Source organism: Homarus americanus, unplaced genomic scaffold (assembly GCF_018991925.1).
Source record: "Homarus americanus isolate GMGI-L3 unplaced genomic scaffold, GMGI_Hamer_2.0 scaffold50564, whole genome shotgun sequence".
NCBI classification, from domain to species: Eukaryota; Metazoa; Arthropoda; class Malacostraca; order Decapoda; family Nephropidae; genus Homarus; species Homarus americanus.
This window is the reverse complement of record NW_024715014.1, coordinates 5,619,969-5,643,418: the sequence shown is the minus strand read 5'-3', so window position 1 is coordinate 5,643,418 and position 23,450 is coordinate 5,619,969. Positions and strand designations below refer to the sequence as shown.

General features: G+C 42.3%; 2 protein-coding genes across 2 annotated transcripts in view; both read left to right on the top strand.

Annotated features, from left to right (window-relative positions):
- LOC121854155 (transmembrane channel-like protein 4) lies at nt 1–7,647 on the top strand. The gene is made up of 8 exons (XM_042348586.1): nt 1–147; nt 1,105–1,355; nt 2,135–2,261; nt 2,422–2,528; nt 2,720–2,815; nt 4,117–4,386; nt 5,397–6,739; nt 6,931–7,647. The coding sequence occupies exons 1-8, from the start codon at nt 27–29 to the stop codon at nt 7,172–7,174; spliced, it is 2,559 nt and encodes an 852-aa protein (XP_042204520.1). The 5' UTR covers nt 1–26; the 3' UTR covers nt 7,175–7,647.
- Nucleotides 7,648–14,618: 6,971 nt separating this feature from the next.
- Nucleotides 14,619–23,450, top strand: part of LOC121854327 — a 77,978-nt gene continuing 69,146 nt past the window's right edge. The window contains exon 1 of the mRNA XM_042348926.1: nt 14,619–14,719. Coding sequence (XP_042204860.1) covers nt 14,619–14,719 — 101 coding nt within the window. The remainder of the gene's footprint in view (nt 14,720–23,450) is intronic.

The window sequence follows — 23,450 nt, the reverse complement described above, 5'->3', positions numbered from 1 at the left end:
GGGAGTTGGCGGAGGAGAGCCAGTGGATGAGGCTAAGCAAACTGAGGCGTCTGGCGAGCTTCCTTCCATCACCGGCCCCCTCCCTCACTTCACACCGGAACACATCGACCTGCCCAGGCTACCTCACTACCACACTTCTTCCGTGCGGTAAAGTACACCAGTTTATAACAGTTTTTATTTATTTATTGACTATTGTGGGGGTTTCAGGGGAATCCAAAATGTTATAACGATTTATATTTGCCATGTATTCGTCTCTCTCTCTCTCTCTTTCTATATATATATATATATATATATATATATATATATATATATATATATATATATATATATATATATATATATATATATATATATATATATAGTATAGTTGCTAAAACAACTATCTGTGCATACCTTGTGGGAAACAATATGAGACCATGTTACAGGCTCATGTAAGCGACTAGGAATATACTGTATTGCTCAGCGTCGTGTGGCTGCTTTCCGACACACGATGCATCGTGATCATGCTCGTGATCGTCATTATCGTCGTAATGACTAGGAATCCGGCCAATGTGGACAATAAATTTGGGTATGTGAGGGCTGTCACCAGTCACACGTAAAATTTCGGAGCATATCGACCCCCACCTGCAGAGATAGTTGTTTTAACTACTGTACTTTTTAGACACTTCCTTTGTTCAAGGATTTCACAGTAGAAAGTGTTTATAAGCCGACGTTTATGGTCTTGTCACGGAATGTCATCAATACCTAAAAACATCACGGTATATGAGATCCATTCTTTATGATAATGACAATAGTGTGACTCAAGCAAGATATATTTCGGACTGTTTAAGAGAAATCTACACAAATAACAGGAAAGAGGAGAAAATCTGTTTGTACTTTTTATCACAGAACTCCAAAACTGCCTTCTTAAACTGAATACATTGACCAGATGGTCTTGCGATATTTTTGCTTAACGAATACCACGAAGACAAGCTGGATAAGAAATGGATCAACTGCCTAGATTTTACTGTGGATCATTTACTTTTAACTTTGTGTTCACAATGCGAAACGACAAATTATTATGTCTCGTCATGTGGTACTAAAATCCATTATAACACTTGGCAGACACGGTAGTGACGCTCAACCAGGACAACCCAACCTGCGCTCATCCCAGCCCACATTATCAACAACACCCACGTCCAGCGGGAACCTGTCACCACCTATTCCAGGATAACACACCACCTCCCATGGGTGTTACCCTGCTCCACCCTCACTTTTCGGAGTCACGGTCTTGGGTTAGAAGGGAAGGCCTCACCGTGAACACACTAACGTCCCATTACAATTTGGGATGGAAGAAGCATCTTATGAAGGCTAAGGTACTTTCGCTCTGGTGACTCCTGTATTACTGGTGGAGTATTCAGTGTTTTTGTCAGTAGTAAGGAAGGGAAAGAAGGAACAGTGTGCCCAAAATGCCAGTTTCAAAAGTTCAAAGCAATACATGTATTGGAAATGGTTGGTATAAGTATCTCATAGTTGGTCATATATTTTCCTAAATTTTTACTATGCATGTGTTTTGATTAATGTTATATATTACGTAAAGTAAGAATGGTGGTGAATTAAAACCCTTGTCCTTGGGTACAAAGGGTCAAGTTTTAAGATTTGGCAGAATATGTTCTTATTCTAATAATTTTACATGGTAGGGCAGGGTTACTCAAAGGAAAGGATAGATTAATTAAACATATGAGGCGTATGCTCGGTAATAATATTGTTATTCTTAATAAATTTGGGTACGTGTCTGCTTTGGAAGAAAAAGAAAAGGTTGACTTAGTATGCAATGAAAGTTTTTGTAATATGGTTTATTCAGAGGTGTGGTCCATTTGTGGGTCACTGGCCACGCCAGCAAGGGTCAGAGGGCCATGGTATACTGGCCGAAACCCGAACCCTTTCCTGGTTCCATCTGATGACGGCGGTTGGTCTATTCATTGTTAGTACAGTAGGAAATGAGGGACCAGTAAATCTGTGATCACACTGTGTGTCCGGGCCGAGGTTCGAACCCTGACCCTAGATAAGAGATACGCGCGTGTAATACGTTTAAGAGTAGACACAATATAGGCTAACAACCGTTTAACCTTATGGTATACCTGTACTGGCTTAGAAAACTACGCGACCGACAGTGTGGACTACAACCAGGCGTGATACACAAGCTGATGTGGATGGAGAAGAGAGAGAAGAGACAGTATCCCCCTCACCCTGCCCCCACCCCACTTGCACCTCCTACCCAGGTGAGACAGGTGCTGGTATGAGAACAGGTGTACCATTGCCTCAACATGTTGTGTGCCTCGTTTGACGGTAAATATTAAAGCTACTTGTTTGATAATCTTTAATATTATTTTCCTGCACGTGTGTATAGTGATTATATAAGAAAGCTCCAACTCTCAACAGAAGGGAAGACTAGTGATGTGACCGATGACCTGAAGCGAGTGAAAGGGCTAGAAATGCCCCTTTGCCGAAAACTCCAGCAGCTAAAGCGCCTCCGACAGATAAAGAAGGTGAGGCACCGAGGAAGGTGTTCAAGATAGTGGTATACATAAGGTACTAGGTACTAGGTTATGATGTCCAATACACCTCTATAGTGTACTTTATTGCTCTCTGAAATAGTGATGTGTATAAAGTATATCTAGAAGTTCCTCCATGATAAGACCATAAGATGATTTACGTCCTCACAATGCGATGTTCTCAGGTGTGTCCTCGGCGAGCGTGGTGGGCAGGGACACCTTTCATGCGGCAGTTGCGTGGCGGTAAACGGACGTGCAATAGTGACAGAGCGACTTTACAGGTGTGGTCATTGTATCCCTACCTTAGTTATAATACAGCTGCCATATGACTGTGCTGTATAGTGTGTGTAGGTGCTTCATGACAAGACCATGCTAGTTGTGTAGTCATTAGTGAGTGTCTTAATGAATGGTTAAAATGTTCTAGTTTTAACAGAGAGTCTACACGATTTCTCTCTAAAGTCCGTCTGTTTGTTGTAGCCCAAAGTTTATGTTGCCATTCACTACACTGCTGCCACTCACTACACTGCTGCCTCTCACTACACTGCTGCCTCTCACTACACTGCTGCCTCTCACTACACTACTGCCTCTCACTACACTGCTGCCTCTCACTACACTGCTGCCTCTCACTACACTGCTGCTACTCACTACACTGCTGCCTCTCACCACACTGCTGCCTCACCACACTGCTGCCTCCTCACTACTGCTGCTACTCACTACACTGCTGCCTCTCACTACACTGCTGCCTCTCACTACACTGCTGCCTCTCACTACACTGCTGCCTCTCATTGCACTGCTGCCTCTCACTACACTGCTGCCTCTCACTACACTACTGCCTCTCACTACACTGCTGCCTCTCACTACACTGCTGCCACTCACTACACTGCTGCCTCTCACTACACTTCTGCCTCTCACACAGGAAGTCAAGTGCCAAAGTGAGCAGCGTGGCCTGTGCCCAGGGATGTACTGTACAATATCTCGTCCGTGGTGGTGTTCCCGGAGGCATTTATGACCATGGGTAGCCTTGTCTATACATACTGTGATATTTCTTCTCCATATCAAGCTAAACACAAGTCATTGATTTCCTTTAACATTCAGTTTTATAGTATTTTGTGTCGTGTGTTTCGTAGAAATGACGAGACATAACCCAACAAGAGGTATGCTATTAGGAAGGGGAAATAGCTATTCACTTGTTCAGGAATCAGTACAGTACTGCTTATATTCTGGGATAGAGTCCATCCTAAGCCTTTGGTAGCGGGATGACGATGTGAACAAACACCTCACTAAATATTGGTAGCGGTAGAATGGATATGTTCCCACACACTTATCGCAAGACTCGTGAAAAATGTCATTGTTTTGGTCTGATTTTGATATTTACTGTCACTGTATAAAGCTAAACAGTGAGGATGGTAGTGAACCAGCGACCCTACGAGGCGAATGCTGTATCAACTTGGTAGAAAAGGGTAATTTCCCAAGGGTAGCTTCTTGTGCTGCCCCCTGTGCACTGTGCACTTTTTGGTCACTCTGGTGAACATGTATGAGTCGTACAGTCTAGCCGCGTCATTTCATTAGGTGTCTCTTCCAGGTACCGGGGGTCCTGCTACGTCAAATCAACGCCCATTTCGGCGCCAGCGGGGTAGCTGTCTTCCATCTTATTAGAGATTTGATCATCCTGAACTTGGTGATAAGTGTGGTGCTGTGCATCAGCTTGGTGCTGCCTACACTGTACCAGCTGCTGGTTCTGGAGGACACAAGCGTCGTGACGGCAGGCTGGACCACCACCAATACCTCCACCAGCAGTACTGACACCCACCACCACTGCCCGCTAGTGCTGCCCACCTACGATGATCCCAAGGTATTGTACCATCGTCAGTTAGTTTCCATTTAAGTTTCTCTATGTCTCTCTCTGTACATTATTGTATTTTTACGTGATTTTGTTGTTGTTGTTATTGTTGGGGGGGGGGGGAGTAATGGTGGATACTAAAATTCGGATGTTGATGTTTGTATGAATTTTCCCGCACTATAACACAAAGTTTTCACGAGATCTCAAAATGAACAATTTGCAGGTGTCCCTTAGTAACTTTCTCAATTTTCGTATTATGTACAATCTTTCCCTGATCTACTTTAATGCATTTTATTTATTAGATCAAGTATTCTTTTCATATTAACCGGTGCTTATCTCATGATCGCGTCTTTTCACTCTGGGTGCACATTGACAAGGGTTTCCACGATGAATATAACCTCTTATTGAAGTTGTAAGAATATATCTGGTTAACTTCAGCAAGAACACAAAAATAATATCCCCAAACGCATCAAAATTACACTGAAACTCAACTCGAATGTTCACTTAGTACCCAAAATCAAATAAACTTACTGTGATTAGTTAAAGGGAGGCGCCTCGTCGTTAGAGCAAGATGGTTATCAGAAAATTAATATTTACAGCTGATTAGTCAATAGCGAAGTTCAGAGAAAAAAAATTATAAATTGGGATTAATCCGTCCGGAGAAGAGAAAACCCGACGACTATGAGAAGGTGCGCGTCATGTACCTTCAAGCATCTCACCAGCCTTTGTGTTACAACAGGGACCTCATATTTCACAATGTCTTTGAACGAAAACACTTCATAGTTGAGAAAATTAATTAAGTGCTAGACAGACTCAGACAAACTTGTTGGCTACCCATTTGGCTTTGCCTCGTTTAGTTGATTCCTTGAACAAAATTTGTAAATATGTCGACCTTGTACCTGTACTATACCATACCTTTTTCCCACTTGATATGTGCAATGCACCCTTTTCTGAGACACTGTTTTGTTTATGCAATATTATTTTAGTTGAGTCGTGTGTGTTCATCTTAGTGTTGATCACAGGTGAGGAACTGCAGCTTGATCTACCTCGACTCACTTGCTGCTGAGCTCAACAACACGTGGAGCAGTGAGGCGACGTGGTGGGTGTCGCAGCTCCTATCAGGTAAGGGTTGCCTCGAGTACTCTCCGCTCTTTCTCGGCTTCTATCCCGTGCTACTGCTGGGCGACACATACTCCGTGGCAGCTGTTCAGGTACTGGCCGTGATGACTGTGTTCTTGGTGTCACTGGTTACTGTAGTGACACGGATCGGTCAGTGGCTCCGTTATAACTCTGCCTTCTGGGGAGGACTTACCTTTTCCAAGATGGTTTTGATGAACTGGGACTTCTCTTTACAGCGTGAACAATGTGTCATGAACAAAAAACGCCTTCTGTTAAATGAAATTCGTGCCGCTTTTGATGAGGACGAATTTCAGCGAGCTAAGTGTGAGCGAACCCGCTCACAAGTGGTAGGACTATTCATTAAACGTTTCGTCGTCAATTGTGTGATACTTGCAGTACTGCTTGTTGGATGCATAATCATCATTTTAGTCACCAATTATCGCTCGATCTTAGAAGATTGGGTTGATAAACTGGATTTACAAGAAATATGGCAACAAGAAACTTTGGAATCGGTGATAAGCTACCTAGACACGCTGACGGTGTGGCTCTTGGGGCTGTTACTGCCCTCTCTGATATCCTCACTGGGGTCGCTGGAGCAGTACAGTAGCCGCATCACGATGCTTCTCTTCATCCTTCGTAACATTTCTATTCGTCTTATCTCTCTGGGGGTGTTAGTGGTCTCCCACCTTATCTATGTCACCAGTAACTTGTCGGACGATTGTCGCCTTGATATACCATGCTGGGAGACTGCTCTGGCACAAAAACTCTACGCTCAAATAGTGTGGGACTTCGCGATGCGTGTAATTGTGACCGTGTTGTTGCTCGCCTACAGACTCCTTACGCTGCCTTTCTCCTGTCTAAAGATCTCACTATTACCGGAGTTCGACGTACCAGGCAGGGTACTTGATGTCCTCTTCCTCCAGACTATCTGTTGGCTGAGTGTCCCCGTGTCGCCATTGCTGCCGGTGCTGGTGCTAGTGTCCCTTTACCTCTTGTTGTGGATGGACGTCGTGGGGGCATTAATTACCACAAAGCCTTCAAGTCACGTGTTCCAGGTGTCCCGCTCTTCGGCCATGTTCATGGTGGTGTTGGCTGTATCCTGGGTGTGGGCCGCCATCCTTACCATCACTGTTTTCGTCTTCATCCCACCGTCCCTGAGCTGTGGACCCTTCAGAGGGCTGCAGACCGCCTGGGATGCTCTCACTTACAACATCTGTAGCTTGGGTGCCAGGATGCGTTGGCTAAGGTAATAAAATTTATACTTGTTGTAATCTTACCCGGAAGTCCATTCTTATATATTTCACTAATGTGTTTTTATTAACGATATTTTCAGTTGTTATAGAATCCCAGTACTTTCTTTTCCTCTTTGTACTCTTCCTCTGCCTCTACACTACCACCACATCACTTACTGACGTACTCATATGATGTTACCTACAGGGAGATGTTGTTTATGCTCAGCAACGTGATAGTGACTGGCAGCGTGGGAGCGGTACTGGTCGTGGCCATCCTTTATTACTTCTGGGTACTCGAGTTCCGCAGTGGGGCCATCAAGCGGCTCGAGAATAAGCTCAAAGGTATATCTCAAGATAAAATATTCCTGATGGAAATGCTGCAGAAATTTCGTGGTAACCGACAGCCTCCTGGTACTGACACAAGATGGCGCCGAGGCTGCCAACGGTGACGACTCCGGGTAGAAGCTATCTTTGGCGGAAGGATAAACAGTTAGCGATGTTATAAAATTGAAATGATAAACTCGTGTTTTCCATAACTGTTTGGGAAAACCTGTTGGTCACTCTGCAAAAAAATTATGAGGATGTCTTCTGTAAACTTACTGAATACTGTTCGAAACCATTTACAATTGAACCGTGATCATCACCCTGAATAATTATAGCACTGCTCACTTTCACTTTTCAGTCTAACCTAACTTATCCTAATCTACTGTAATCAAACCTAACCTAATCTAATCTAACCTAAATAGACTAGATTAGGTTTGGTTTGGTTAGTTAGTTGAAAATAAACAACATAAACAAAATCACGATCTTAAAAACAATGTGACGTGTACCTAAGTGTGGCATCCTTTAGTCACCGTCGCTGTGTCTTAGAGTGAACAATGTTAACTCGTACTGTACATATCACGACATAATAATAAATAACTCCAGGAACTTCTTCTTAAACATAAAAATCCCCCAAAATGTCTCAGCTGTTACTTCAGTTTTTGCTCGTGTAAGAACTTTGGCAAATTGTCAATCAAGAGTTACATGTGTTGAACTACTGCTGTGGTTCATCCTAGAGGTGAAATATTAACACGCACACATGTCGCCAGAGTACACCTGACAAGCGCTCGACTCACCTGTGGTACAAATGAACTAGAGTACTAGACAGTCAGGTACGAGTTTCCTGGTGTGAGTACCGAGCCTTAATACCCCATCATCTAAACCGTAACTCTGATTAGTTATTCCTGATTATGTGCCATAGTTTATCAGTGTTTTGTACAGTGTGGGTGATGTTCTACTGTCGTTTTATTCTTTCTGAGACAAGTTCTAACAACGTACAGTACTTGTCACTGTTGTTCGTGATTAATTGTCACTAAGGCTGTAAAGACAACTTACAATTAAGCGTCTCTTCCCAACAAAACACAAACGTTGTCGTAGAAGCTGATGTAAAACTTTAAATCTTCTAGGAGAAAATATGTAGATAGTGTACTAGGATTGTACACTTATTGGAATTATATTGTATATGAGAACAACACTGAGTCACTGACTATCTCAGAGTATATGACAGTATTCTCAAAATATCTGTATGATCGATGTTTCAGTGTACCGTTTCATCTATTGCTAATTATATCGACCCAAAATTGTGTCGAACATCTGTGTCGAGGTTCCGGAGTTCTTCCACACATTGGTGACACATAATTTTATAATTCATTAAACGTAATAATAATGAAGAAATTGATATATAGATTCACGCAGAAAACAAATGTCAGTTCTATTAACAATTAATACACAGTAAAATATTTGGTCAGTTTATGGATGGTGATGACTCGCTAAGACAAACATTCACCAACGCCTGCAGTTACAACATGCAGTCACCTCTAACCTTCCAGTTATCATTATCTCCGAAAATAAGTTTTAATTACCCCTGATGTGCTTTCAAACAATTTATTTTGAAAAGCCTAACTTATTTTATTTAATTGTATACTGATTAAACCTATTTGACAAGATTAAAGAAAAGATTCAACAAGCAGGTGGACTATTTGGCAACTATGGAACCACTTTCGCTGTCATGGTCACAGCCTGGCGGGGGGTCAAGGGGGTAAGCAGGGCGGGTCAGTGGGTGGGTGGCAGGGTGCCCAGTGAGTGTGTTGAGGTTGTGGTGTGCAGGGTGGACGCTTCAGACATAAAGGATATGATGATTGATCAGTATTCTGGTAAATGTTTATAAGGTCGCCACAGACTCAATAATGGGTGGTTGTCTCCGGGATATTGATTTAAATGTTTGTGTTTGTACAGCGACTATAGTTCCGGTAAAGGAGAATGGAATAAACAACTCTGGGTTATCAGGAAACAACGAGTAGGACGTGGCCTCTGAACCTCTGGTGATAACTAAATGACTTCAGAGTCGCTTATTGTTTGTTCCTCCTCAAGTTGTACTTATTGGTGAAAACCCTGAAGAAAACAACCCTTTATTAAGTGCGCGGAATCACTATAGATATTGACTTGATTTTTACCAAACTTGTGGATTTACGTAAAGGATCTGTGAGATGGAGGCGTACAGGAGCCCAGACACGAACTACCCGAGGAAGGTAAGACAATAATCTGTATATACAGGTCCTGTGTGTGTGTGTTTTGACGATCGAGAGCTGAATTTGGTAGGGAGGTGCGGGTGACCTAGGGGTTGGTCGTGCACCATCTCCTGTCCCCCAACCAGGACGAAGCTGGGTTACTCACCTAGTGAAGAGTATGAATGATAACATTATTATTAGCTATATATAATGATGGTACGAAAACTTGTAGTCTTATGAGAGTGGGCCCCATAGGACTAGTGGCCGTCAGGGGCAGTACGGATCAAGGACTGAAAACACAAAGGACAGACCATTGTGACGTTATAAACTATAGCTCAGGGGCCCCATTCAATGACGTTACCCTGGCGACGCGCGTCACCTGGCGACTTGGGTGCAGTCACAGCTGTTGATGGCCTTTCCTTGGTTAACGTTTGATTGTTTCATTTGTTGGGAATACTCTTAAGGCTGAAGCTTTTCTGAGGCCAGGTATACTAAAATGAATGCCTGATGCTCGTGGGGGGGTCCGGGCATTTCGCTGATGGCAGGGACGAAGCAACTCAATATTTTAGCTTATTAGCAATGCAAACATTTTCCTTTTGCCAGACACTGATGTAAAACTTAAAATTCTCTGGGAAAAAAATATGTCGGCAGTGTACGAGGAGTGAACACGTGTTGGAGTCATATTATATATAATTATATACTGTACAAGGTGAGGGTGTGTGGTGGCGTGGGAGTGGTGTGGATTAGTGTTCACAAGGAGACGTCAGTGAGTCAGGCACCATCCTCGCTACACCAGCCTAGGCACGCCTCTCGCCACCACCACCACCTCCACCACTACAGTATCAGTGATATTAGGAAATTATTTAGCTTTGTTGTTCTACGTAAAAACAGTAGTAAATGATAATGCGGCACACCATACTCTCCCTTCCTACACACCCCTAGGGTATGTCAGGGGCGTGAAGGACCGCGAGTATAAAGCGTCATGACAAGGCACAGGCACGACACCCTCACCAGTGCCACTCAGTTCACCTTACCTTCAGAGATGACATTCCGAATCTAAAAAACAACATAATTCAGAAAGTCACGAAAACTGTACGCGAACTAACAGGCACTTCACATTCTACTACAGTACGATCGTTATTTAAGCTGTACAACAGTCTATGCTGAAGTTATTCAAATCACCACGACAAACTGACTGGTTGATCCCGACAGGACTGGCCAGTGAAAATATGCAGGTTCAATATAAATTTGGTAGCAGTTATGCATCCTGAGCCTGGTGGTAACACTGGCTGTGGACACGGACAGAGTGACAACTATCAGGCGGAAGCAACACCCTCTAACACAACCTAACACAACACAACAACAACACAAAATGGACTGTAGTTATTTCTTGGCACAGAACACAAGTTTCTACTCAGTTATTTATGCCCACCAGCCAGCTGAAGGTCCAGGAAGCTAGATGATGCTCACTTATTAATGCTCACGCCCGTACTTTACTCCGCGCCGCTTGTTGGGAACCTTAATACGACCAAGACGACGCCCAACGTCTTATGAATAACCTGTTATCATATTAAACCTAAACATACACGATTCTTAAGTCATTTCCAATACGTGAAGCACCAGTATGAGTTAGGAAATTGTTGTATTATATGCGATGTACATTTCTGACCGGGTTATATGTAAGGAACGTGCTGATGTCTGTATTATCGGCGTGTGTTCCCCCGCCTCCACCCCTCTACCTTGGGTTCATATTCTCAAAGGTTCGTTCGGTGTAGATTCCTCGTAACTAGATATTAAGAATGCCTGCAATTGTGTGGTTTCAAATATAGCATATAAATAGCACCTACCTTTCCTAGTTAAATTCAGTTAATATAAGTCAGGGAACAAAACTAACAAAACAAAATTCTTTAAAGACTGTGTTTTAGTGCCATGTCTTGTGCTAATTTATTAATTGATATATTTTATTCATTTTTTTTACGCGGGGATTAGCCCACCCCAGCACGGATCACCGACCCACATCGAGGCCTGGGGAGAAATAAAACAAAAATAAAACACATAAAATGGAAAAAAATCAGAGAGAGAGAAACGATGTGTATGTTGCGTTGTTAATGAAAGAGAAACAATTGAGACTCTGCAATTGTGTGTAAATGAGGCAGAAAGTCAGATCACTGATCAGCAACCTGGAAGTTCCCAATGTTCGTGATGCCATATAGCAGCAGGGTCTACCATTTGACAACACATTATGCTTTCAATATCTTCCCAGGCAGTTGTACCTCCCTGTTTGATGGCTGCCTACTACGTAGGTGAAAGTTGGCCCCAATGTTTTCTTTTTATCTTCAGGTGTTATATTAACGATTAAACTTAAGCCAAGCACTTAAGTACATTCTTATAAGCTTCCTCAAGAACTACATTATTATGTTATCATGGGGGTACTACCGTGTTATCATGGGGGTACTACCGTGTTATCATGGGGGTACTACCGTGTTATCATGGGGGTACTACCGTGTTATCATGGGGGTACTACCGTGTTATCATGGGGGTACTACCGTGTTATCATGGGGGTACTACTGTGTTATCATGGGGGTGCTACCGTGTTATCATGGGGGCACTAATGTGTTATCATGGGGGCACTCCACTGTGTTATCATAGGGGTACTCACTGTGTTATCATGGGGTACTCACCGTGTTATCATGGGGTACTACTGTGTTATCATGGGGTACTACCGTGTTATCATGGGGTACTACCGTACATCATGGGGGTACTACTGTGTTATCATGGGGGCACTACTGTGTTATCATGGGGGTACTCACCGTACATCATGGGGGTACTACTGTGTTATCAGTACCACTGCAAGTTATCATGGGGTACTACCGTGTTATCATGGGGGTACTACTGTGTTATAGGGGTACTACCGTGTTATCATGGGGGTACCGTGTTATCATGGGGTACTACTGTGTTATCATGGGGGTACTACTCGTGTTATCATGGGGGTACTACTGTGTTATCATGGGGGTACTACCGTGTTATGGGGGTACTACCGTGTTATCATGGGGTAATTAATTGCTATCATGGGGGTACTACTGTGTTATCATGGGGTACCACTGTGTTATCATGGGGGTAATACTGTACATCATGGGGGTATCACTGCAAGTTATCATCATGGGTACTACTGTGTTATCATGGGGTACTACCGTGTTATCATGGGGGCATCACCACTGTAAGCATCATGCGGGTACTACTGTGTTATCATGGGGTACTTCACTGTTATCAGGGTACTCACCGTTATCATGGGGTACTACCAGGCTATCATGGGGGCACTACTATAGCATCATGGGGTACTCACCGTGTTATCATGGGGGTATGTTATCATGGGGGTACTACCGTGTTATCATGGGGGTACTGTTACCCGTGTTATCATGGGGGTACTACCGTAGGTACTACCGTGTTATCATGGGGGTACTATCATAGTACTACCGTGTTATCATGGGGGTACTACCGTGTTATCATGGGGGTACTACCGTGTTATCACTACCGTGGGGGGTACTGCCGTGTCATCATGGGGGAACTACCGTGTTAACATGGGGGGTACTGCCGTGTCATCATGGGGGTACTACTGTGTACTATCATCACTTCCTACTCTCATGGCATATAAGGCTCTGTTATCGCGGATTATCACTCACCTGTTATGGGGTATTATTCTCTGTTATCACTGTATATCACTTTCTATCATCGTGAGTTGGCATCAGTGTCGGCCATCATGGTACTACTGTAATTATGGATACTTACTTTATGTTATAATAATGTATGTATGTTGGATACTAGCATAGAGATCATACTTGATATTTACTAGTGGTGAGAGTTGCGTTTAACTGGTGTATTACATCATAGGAGGGATGAGGTGATGAAACTGTTATTAAGGTCGTTTGTAATAATTCCTCTATTGTATTTAGGCACCAGAAGGGTCAGGGTATTCAGTACAGTTTCTTCACTAAGGGAGTTTTGATTTGTTCGTATTGAAGGAAGTGTATCCAAAATGAGGCGAGTGTTTCAATAGGAATGTTCCGTCCCACCGTCTCGCATGTCCGTGTGGGTGTTGGTGTGTAGGAGGTTACCTTGAGCTGCCCTGAGAACATTATTGTAAGTCGTGCGCTGGAAATATAGTGTTAATTATGTTATATCGGTCGACGGTAGTTCGTAATAGGGGGTTATGTTGTGGTGAGTTGAAGGTCATGATAGGATACAACGTGGTGAGGAATCAGTGGCAGGTTAAAACCTTATCGTTAAATTTATCTTGATACAAAACATTTAAATTGTGTCTTTCTTCCGAAGTGTATATTGTTTTATGATGATTTTGTTGTGTCAGTTTACACATATTTGCCCCCACACAGTTTGGTGGCAGGTTGCGTGTGGTGATCTGAGATGAAGTTCCGAGCATTGGTTCACCCACACGCTTATACCCTGTTTGGCAACTCTCCCCGCCTCTCGCCTGCTGCTCGTGTCAATACTATTCGTTGATCGTAATGATAAGGAGGCGGCATCGTGGGATATGACCCTTACTAATTAATCACGGCTCTTATTTTGTATAAAGCATAATACAAGAACGTCGTTTTTGATGGGTTTTTATCAGGTATTTAGAGGTGATAGGGTGTTTGAACGAAACATTTTGGTCATCACTCATTCCATCATCTTGCATTAATATTACGTCTGTTTACTGAATTTCGAAAAGGAATGTAGCTAAATAAACTAAAACACACATATTTATAAGGTTTGGGCCATCTAAGTATAAGTAAATTCGTTGAAACTGTTGACAAGTCACTGCATCATGGGGGTGTTGAGTGAAGACTTGTGGTTATCACTCAGACTGGCAAGGCAGGGCAAGGCCAGATCGCACGAGCCGGGTTAGTCCTCATCTTCACCTGGTTTTGTCAACACGGTCTGAGGTGCCTCGCTGCTGTGGCACCCATCATCAACCACTACCTGACTCAGTGTTACGGCCATGTCATGCAGGACCTACTGTAGTGAGGAATATGGTGACAACTTTAAGTGAAGTGAAATTTGATAAATAAATTATTCTGTGCACGGTAATTGTGGCGTCAAGGGAATATGAATAAAGATTAATAATTTATTTATAAAGTCACAGGTCGGGGTTATCTCCATAACTTTGCCCTGAAAGTTACAACAAATCTCCATAAACCTTATTTCGTTATAAGAGAACGTAACACTAGATTTTAATCCTTGCACTGCCACTGGAGAGCCTCGACTCAGCAAAGGTCTCAGAACTGACGCATTTATTTCCCGTTCAGAATCGTTCCTTTATACCATTTTAGCTGAACATTAAGGCAAGATGAAGGCGAGCGTCGTGGAGAAGAAGAGTTACGAACAGTTCATCCAGGGCGCCATAGACCAGTACAAGACTTCCCGCCAGGATATAATGGTTAAGTTCCGGTATGTGTGGTCATTAAGCAAGTTACTAAGACGACTATTTATTTAAGCTTCGTAGATTATAATAAGCTTAATAAACAGTAATAGCGATAAAATCAATAGATGATCACAAGCTTAATGCTATAGTGATAACCGTGCATTGAGGTAGAGAATCGTGTTGATGTTTTCAGTAGCGCGCAGACGTCCAGTTGGTGGCGGCTACATCCGTACATTGGGACAGCAGTAACTAACATGCATAAAGAAGTGTTGTCTGTAGACCTAACTAACATGAGTGATGACATGGATAAAATGGATAGATAACTATAATGGGTTAGGGTTGTGTAATTGACTGGAATGACTTTAGAATAGAATAGATAAATAGCTAAGGAGTAAGTTTTGGTTGTGTTTTTTGATTGGAATTATAACAATGATGGGATCGTGGGTACGGACTAGCGATAGATGAAGTAGGGTAGACTAGGAGAGCAAACTACAGTCAATAGGAACAAGAAGTGTAATACAGTGGATAGCTTCAACGTTATGGAATTTAGACAGAGGCAACAAAGTTAGATGTACCGTACTTAGCTAATAGCGTAATGTATAGGTTCTAACCGATTGCCATGCAGTGCCGGATTTAGACCTGTGGAGGCCCATGGGCAGCCTCTTTGTGGAGGCCCCCCTCATTATAACTACCCAAGAGGGTGGGGTGGCGAGTGAAGCGAGCCTAAACATCTGGGAGTTCCGGGGGGCGCTGTAAGCCCCCTGGAAAAATTTTGAAATTTGATCACTTCTTTGGAGAATTTTGAAGCCATATGCAGTTATATTGAGGAAATTCGAACATTGAGACATTTTTAATTAACTGTAAATATATTGATAGTGTACAAATTCCCATGAATTTTAAAAAATGAAAATAAAAATAATCCAAATGAATAAACAAAAATAAAATATTGTAATATGTGGAGGCCCCCAGATTGTTGAGGCCCCTGGGCAGCTGCTCACTTTGCCCACTCCTAGTTAGGTTAAGTTTTACAGTTAACTACTTATACTGCAATCCTTTGAAATACGAGTAGTTTGATAGTTCGAAGTTGTATTGTGCTTCCACGTAAATACTTTAGTAGAGGGAGCTGTACACGACGTTAGCATGACAAATGCTTGAAGAGTTGAGAAGTTATAGCATAGTTTAGGTTCATATACTTTAAGAATATACTGTAGTGTGGGGTAGTTAGGTGATTAGAGCAGCATAGAAGACTAGCATATCAAACTGGGTAGTTCCTAACATCACTAGTGACTGGTAAAAGTGTAGCATAGCAGACACATAGTAACAGAACACAGAGATGATAATGCTTAGTCTTGGTATACTGTATCACAACCTGGATATAGATGCACACTGTTTGAACTTAATAATTTTTTCGTCATTTTCACTTCAATGTTTAGTTTAATACTTGGTCTTCAAATCCGATGATGTGAGGAAAAAACAATCCTGACTGTGAAGGAAACAGCTCAGTGGGTCGTTCCTTCTGAAATCATAGACCAGTGAATCAACCAGAGTACCGTCTTCATATCTGAGGGTTGGCGACCACGGTCCTCCACTCCAAACGTTCTCTGACTTTGAAGGATTTGTCATTTCCTTAAGTGTTGAGGTCGTGGAATGGCTTTACCTGTCGTTTTCACAGTAAAGTCGTTTTTCCTTGTTCTTTCACAGGCTTAGGGTTCTATATATTAAAACAAGCGTCTCGAGTGAAATTACCTTAAGAAAGTAAACGATCATTAAGTCCGCGGAGTGTATACAGGATGGTAGTGATAAATAAGTAGTATGATGATATACACGTACTGGTAGTGGGTAGATTAGGTGGTGATGACACTTAACTGGTGATAGTGTTAACTGGTGTTAGTGCATTGCTTATACGTTGGTGGTGAATTATCTAAATGGACATGGTGCTCATTGTAAATTTAATGGTGTTAATTGTATTTAATGGTGGTGAGTATAACGTTTATGATGATGGGATATGTCTTAGGAAGTTTTATATTTATTATTGGTATAAATTATTCAGTTTAGTGTTTACAAAGGTGGTTAAACAAGACCCACAATTTTCAAAAGTTCATTTGGTCACTGATTTCTAAAGAAGGGTTTAATTTGACCATTTTTATTATCGTTAGGTAAATGTTTGCTTAAGTTTACATTTTATTAATAGACACATTATAATTTATGACTATATTAGATTACAAATGAATGTTCGTGTGAACCAGTGTGTATATGATGCTGTTTGCTTGTGAATATTTATTTCGAAAGTTAAGGTTGATTGCTCAGTAAATTATTGGGTCCATTAATTAATTTATATTTGTTATAAGAAATTAAGACTGAAATTTACGTTTTGCGACCATTTGTTGAGTAAACAGCGAGCCTGAGCCGATGGTCGGATTTTCGTCAATGTTACTGAACTACTGAACTATGATGTAATTAATGGATGTAAAAATACATCTGATTGGTTGATTTATTCTAATGCACAACAAAATCATCAATATTTGCATACAATCTTTTGACTGAGTTTATTGTAACTGCTGTATAACAGTGGCTAAGTGATCTGCAGTTCTGTAGATGGTGATTTTTATGTTATTTTTGTGTTTTAACTCAAGGCAGCCAGCAGTGTGGTGCAATTTGACATCTTCAAACACATCTTAAAGAAAAAATAACGTATGTATGTTTAAGAATTCAGCCGTGAATAACAATGAAAAGGTGAAATGTTTGCGTTAGAACACGTAAGCCAGCGTTGATTGTGAAATAATTTAACGAGCGATAATTTTCTAACATTTGAGTGATAATTGAGAAACAATGTAGTGAGTCTTGACTGCAACACAAAGCTGTTGGGTTTGTTGTCAAACTTTATAGAGAATTGACAAGTGATCACGGGCACGTCCGTGCCCAGTGAAAGTTTGAACACTCGTGACAGCGTACAGCGAATGAGGGTGCGCCAAGTCGGTAGACTTGCATGATTAATTAATGCCTTCCTAAAGAAACCATCGACATGGGACCAGGTTTGTTCCACTCTACGAATTTTTTGCGATTTTTCCACCAAATTTGATGAAAAACGATTGTGCAGTTTCGGCTGCCCAGAACAGACAGACAGACACGCCTAGTCCTATCGTATATATTAGATTGACAATTTTTAGCGAGTGATAATTGTGACTTTAACGAGTTCGTTGAAAGACATTTCAACAAGTGATGATTGTAAAGGATTTTTAGGGGTGATTGAAGCATTTTAGCGAGCACTTAACATAAGCATTTTATCTAATTTGACTGAGAAACTGAAGTATTTCAGCCAGGTTTAATTTTAAAACATTTGAATAAATGTTGACATGAAATGTTTGAAGAAATGTTGATTGTGAGGTATCTAGTAAATCATTGATTGTGAAGCATTTAAGCAAACGTTGATGTGAAGTAAAGGTGTAAGAGTTGGGTGTTAACTCTGGGTTGATTAGCCTAATATGGGTGTTGACGCATCGTGTTGTGTGTGGGAAGGTGCTGTGCGGGTTACGTGTGTTACTGAGAGGGTTAACCCACCGACTGACTCCTGGGTTGACGTCTCCTCTTGGCCGTAGCATCCCTGTAACATTAAACCACATCTTAACATTAATGAATTAATGTTGTTCAGAATAACTCACTATGTATGCATCGGTACATGGTCCTTCCTTGAATAATTTTGAGAATATTCCAGGAGTTCAAGGATGAAACAGCTGTGAGGTGAGCCATTGCAATGGTACTCTTGCCAGGGTGTGGGGCGCAGTACCGCGCTAAAACATTATTGGATAAAATGATGTGAAAACTCTAAGGAGTTACACATCTCTTATCCAGACAGATTTTTATATCATTTTCGTTTATACAGAATGATTTTAAATTGAAATTCTACTCTAAAAATGTTTTAACAACAGTAGAGAGAAACATCTACTCATAATGTATAATACAACAGAAGTAACCTGTTTTATGAGGTGTATGTCGCCCCCCTCCTGCTCCCTCAACCCAGCAGAGGTGACGACCCCTCCCTCGCCCCACCTGGTAACACTACACCCTCTCCAGGTACACCACAGGCGTGTACCAGCTGCCTCAAGAATACTGTACTCCTGAGATGCCTTCACCGCTATACCCCTCTCTCTATGTTCACTCTCCTCATGTGTACACCGTCATTTAATACACGATACTCTCACAAGCTCGATAGTGTAAGCTGGGCCGGGAGGAAGACGAGTTACAAGGTCTCTTTGGCTCCGAGAGTGAGTGTGACAATTGGCCGGGTTCTCGAGAATTCTGTACGTAATATTTGTCATCTAATTTGTGTCGTGTGAACATAGTCTGGTTTAGGTAGAGTTTTGGTGTAATTTGGGTTTACTTTATAGATTATATATGTTTTATCATAAGCCAGACGGTAAAGTGTGATCTGACAGCTTCCGTAAGGCGGTAAAATGGATCGTAGTATCGTGAAAGTTATTTACCTGCGTTACTGACCTAATAGCCACCCATTAAAGTCTTTATTGTTAAGTGAGGTAATTATTAATGCTAAGTATACGTCATTCGCCTCTCTGTCCTGTACAAAGGCGAAAGTCTCTACTATATTGGTAGTATACTGACCACCTCACACACACGTACGTTCTCCGCCCACCGCCACTCTCCGTCCCACGCACTCACACACGAGGCCGCCGCCCCTCTTCCTTCTCCTACACACACCTGCTACTCCTCTATAGTTGTATTATTCATCTCCTCCGTAACACTACCATCTGTGTACCTGCCTTATCTTACTTATTTACTTATATTTAACTTATCTCTTCACTTATATCAATAATTTATCACAACTATCCCTCACCATCGCGCCTTTATACGTGTTGTCCCTCTAGAGGAGATAAAATTAACTAATAAAAATGGTGTTGATTTTGCGTCCTACGTTAACTTTCTCGCTAACCTAACCTAGCTATTAGTTCATCGTGGTTTGTAGGCTGTCAGTTAGTCAGTCCGTCAGTCAGCAAGTCAGTCAGTTTTATCTGTGGTCCTCAGTGTTTCCATATATAAAGCTATAATCTGAAGTATCTTTTATCAAGTGTTGGTTCGGTTTAGTTGGAGGGTGTTGGAGGGTGTTGGAGGGTGTTGGAGGGTGTTCTGGCTCACTCCTGGTGCCTCACTCACCATCATTGTTACTACCATCATCACCACTACACCATCATCACCACTACACCATCATCACCCCATACTGTGGACTCAGGGTATAAGTGCCACATCACTACACACATTACCCAACATGTCAGATCTTTAAGACAAACTCGTTGTATACATTCGATACGTAATACACACGGTGGTGGGGAGGTCACGTGTGTGTGGTAGAGGATTGGTGGTGATGGTGGTAGAGGAATGATGGTGATAGTGGTAGAGGAATGATAGTGATGGTGGTAGAGGAATGATGGTGGTGGTGGTGGTAGTAAAGGAATGATAGTGGTGGTGATGGTGGTAGAGGAATGATGGTGATGGTAGACAGTGTTAATGTAGGACGAGGAGGAAATGATTCAGTTACCTCACCTGGCCCTCACTATCACCTCACCATCATCTCATCTGAACCTCACTATCACATCACCATCATCTCACCTGGACCTCACTATCACCTCATCATCTCACCTGGCCCTCACTATCACATCACCATCATCTCACCTGGACCTCACTATCACCTCATCTCGCCCTCACTACCAGTATGAGGCAGAGGGCGAGGAAGGACTGTACAAACATGAGATATTTTGACGGTGAAGTGTGTGTGATCTCTCTCTCTCTCTCTCTCTCTCTCTCTCTCTCTCTGGCTCTCGCTCTCTTATTCTCGCCTTCTCTCTTACTCTCCCTCTCTCTCTCTCTTTGTTTCATTGCCTTTTAACTTAATTAGAAACGCTGGAAATGAATAGACTAATTTTAACTACATTTAAAAATAATTCTTTGCTTTTTTCCTACACAACTTGTCATTTCTCCTTCATATTAAACACATTTCTGGTTATTTTACACGAGGGTCACATTAAACAGCGCCGCTTATATTTTTTTCTTCTCATTTTTCTCTGGTTAAATACGTCTTCTCTTTAACAACCTTTCGCGGTCACTTTATTGAAGGTGGGGGTGGGGGTGAGGGGGTGTCAACGTGAGGCAACTGAGACATGTTTTACGTCACCCGGAACACATAAACAGGGTCCAGCGTGCAGTCTGTGTACTGTCTGCTGCCTCGAGAAGTTCATTTGAGTGTTAGAAAAATGGGTAAACACTTATTTGGAAACTAATGTGGTCGTGTGGGGTAAGGGTGGTATAGGGTTAAGGTGGTGTGGGATGAGGGAAGGTCGTCTGGATAAGGGAGGGTCGAGTGGATGAGGGAGGATCGTGTAGGTGGTGGTGGAGACGACGGTGGCGAGGCTGCTGCTGACAGGAATGTGGCTCCGCTCTGGGCCGTGTGAGGCTGCCCTTGCTGGCTCTGGTGCACTTTGTAGGACTAAACACCCACTGAATTAATCATACTGTAATGTATAAATATATATAATTGTATAAAGTAACCAGAAATCACATACTCTGCAGGACCAAGCATGGTGCTTCATAGGGTATAAGAACGAGCTGGTCTTACTCCTCTGATTAAGTACCAACCAGAGGAAGGAGGGAGGGAGGGAGCACATTGATAGGCAGGTCAACACTCCTACCCAAGACATCCACATGTCCTAGAGATCTGTGCAGTGAAACTATTACATTATAAGACAAAATAGAAGATAATTTTTCTATTAAGTACCGTCCAGAAGAAATCCTCGTAAGGTTTATTGATTGGAGGGAAACTGGGGTGATGGCTTGTCGGTGGGGTACTTACCTAGTCCCTACAAAAAGTTATGTCCCTAAAACATCGCTGTAGAATAAATAATTTCCATACACATAGCTGTATTTTCCACCAGTTACGTACGGAAATCTTGGGAGAATGGCCATACAAAATTTTCTTCCCTTTTCCGCCAACCTTTTAACAAGTCAGATGCATAGTGTGAGTTAGTCCACGACTCCATAGGGGTGTTTATGGGGGTGTAGCTTCTTTTGGGGCTTCTATACACTAACATCAAGGTACTTTGTAAACATCAAGGGCCTTTGTAAACATTAAGGTACTTTGTAAACATCAAGGGCCCTTGTAAACATCAAGGCACTTTGTAAACATCAAGGTACTTTGTAAACATCAAGGCACTTTGTAAACATCAAGGTACTTTGTAAACATCAAGGGCCTTTGTAAACATCAAGGTACTTTGTAAACATCAAGGTACTTTGTAAACATCAAGGGCCTTTGTAAACATCAAGTTACTTTGTAAACATCAAGGTACTTTGTAAACATCAAGGGCCTTTGTATATACCTTTGTAAACATCAAGAGACAAGTAAATATTGAAGGGAATGAGGGAGACGTAGGGAATGGGGAAGGAAGTTACAGTGTAAGGAAGCAGAGAGAAGGAGGGCAAGTGAATGAAGATGGAAGGAATGATGAAGAGGAAAGGGGGAGGGAGGGAGGGAGGTAAGAATGGTAGAGAGTTACTCGCCGCTGGAACACGACACTTCACTCACAATGTCTGTGTCAACTTCCACCGCCCTTGTCCAGTCAGGTTAGGCTAGGTGGAGGGTCGTGATTACAGTTGACAGGTGGAGGGTCGTGATTACAGTTGACAGGTGGAGGGTCGTGATTACAATTGACAGGTGGAGGATCATGATTACAATTGACAGGTGGAGGATCGTGATTATGGGGAACTCCTGTTTTAGTTATGATTAGATCAAGTTAATAGACGAAAACTATTTAATGTCGTATCCCTACACTTAGTACAGTGGAAGGACCCGCCTCACACACACACACACACTCACACTCTACGGCTACCAGGATTAACATAGACCTTTGTAAATGATCTCCCTGTGTCGAGTCTCACCGCCTCGCCCCCCCACCCATGGCACTCACGGCCGCAGTGACCCACCCGGCAGTGTGGTGAAGATGAGAGCCGCAGAGGACAAGATTGTGACGAGATAATTGCAGGTACAAGTTGACTGAGGTTCGTGATCGAGGTCAGTGGTTCGTGATCAAGGCCAGAGGTTCGTGATCGAGGTCAGAGGTTCGTGATCGAGGTCAGTGGTTCGTGATCGAGGTCAGTGGTTCGTGATCAAGGTCAGTGGTTCGTGATCATCAGTGGTTCGTGATCGAGGTCAGAGGTTCGTGATCGAGGTCAGTGGTTCGTGATCAAGGCCAGAGGTCGCCCTATATTCAACCATTACATGAGGTGTGTAGTTAGCGAGACGTGAACAAGACAACATTCTAACAGGCATTCTTAAGATAGTGAGGGCGTGGTGTTATCAGCGGCCCTCTTGCCTACCCACAACTTAGCGCCTGCCTGACCCTCCTCCATCAAGCATTATAATGACCCATAGTGTAAGTTAGGTGTTATCTTATCATTATCAGTGTATCTGAGTGACTGACGGGCCTAGAGTGACACTACAGGGGGAGTGGTAGGGTAGATAAAAGATAAGTATGTGTAGCTCTTTGATATCCACTCACGTTTCCACCCCAGAAAAATATATTGATAAACAAGAAAGGTTCAGGATTTTAAGACGAACTTTGTCCATGAATGAGAGAAATTTAATGCTGGTTTATTGTTGTTTAGTTCTTAATGTGGACAAAAAACATTATTCTGGAGTGCACTATTTATAATATTTTGAATGTTTAATAATCACGTTTGAGTTTTGTTCATCAGAAA

Coding starts and splice junctions, on each gene's coding strand:
- LOC121854155 (XM_042348586.1), top strand. CDS start 27: ATGAGGCTAAGCAAACTGAGGCGTCTGGCGAGCTTCCTTCCATCACCG. Junction 148..1,104: donor TACCACACTTCTTCCGTGCG/GTAAAGTACACC, acceptor AACACTTGGCAG/ACACGGTAGTGACGCTCAAC. Junction 1,356..2,134: donor AGCATCTTATGAAGGCTAAG/GTACTTTCGCTC, acceptor GTACTGGCTTAG/AAAACTACGCGACCGACAGT.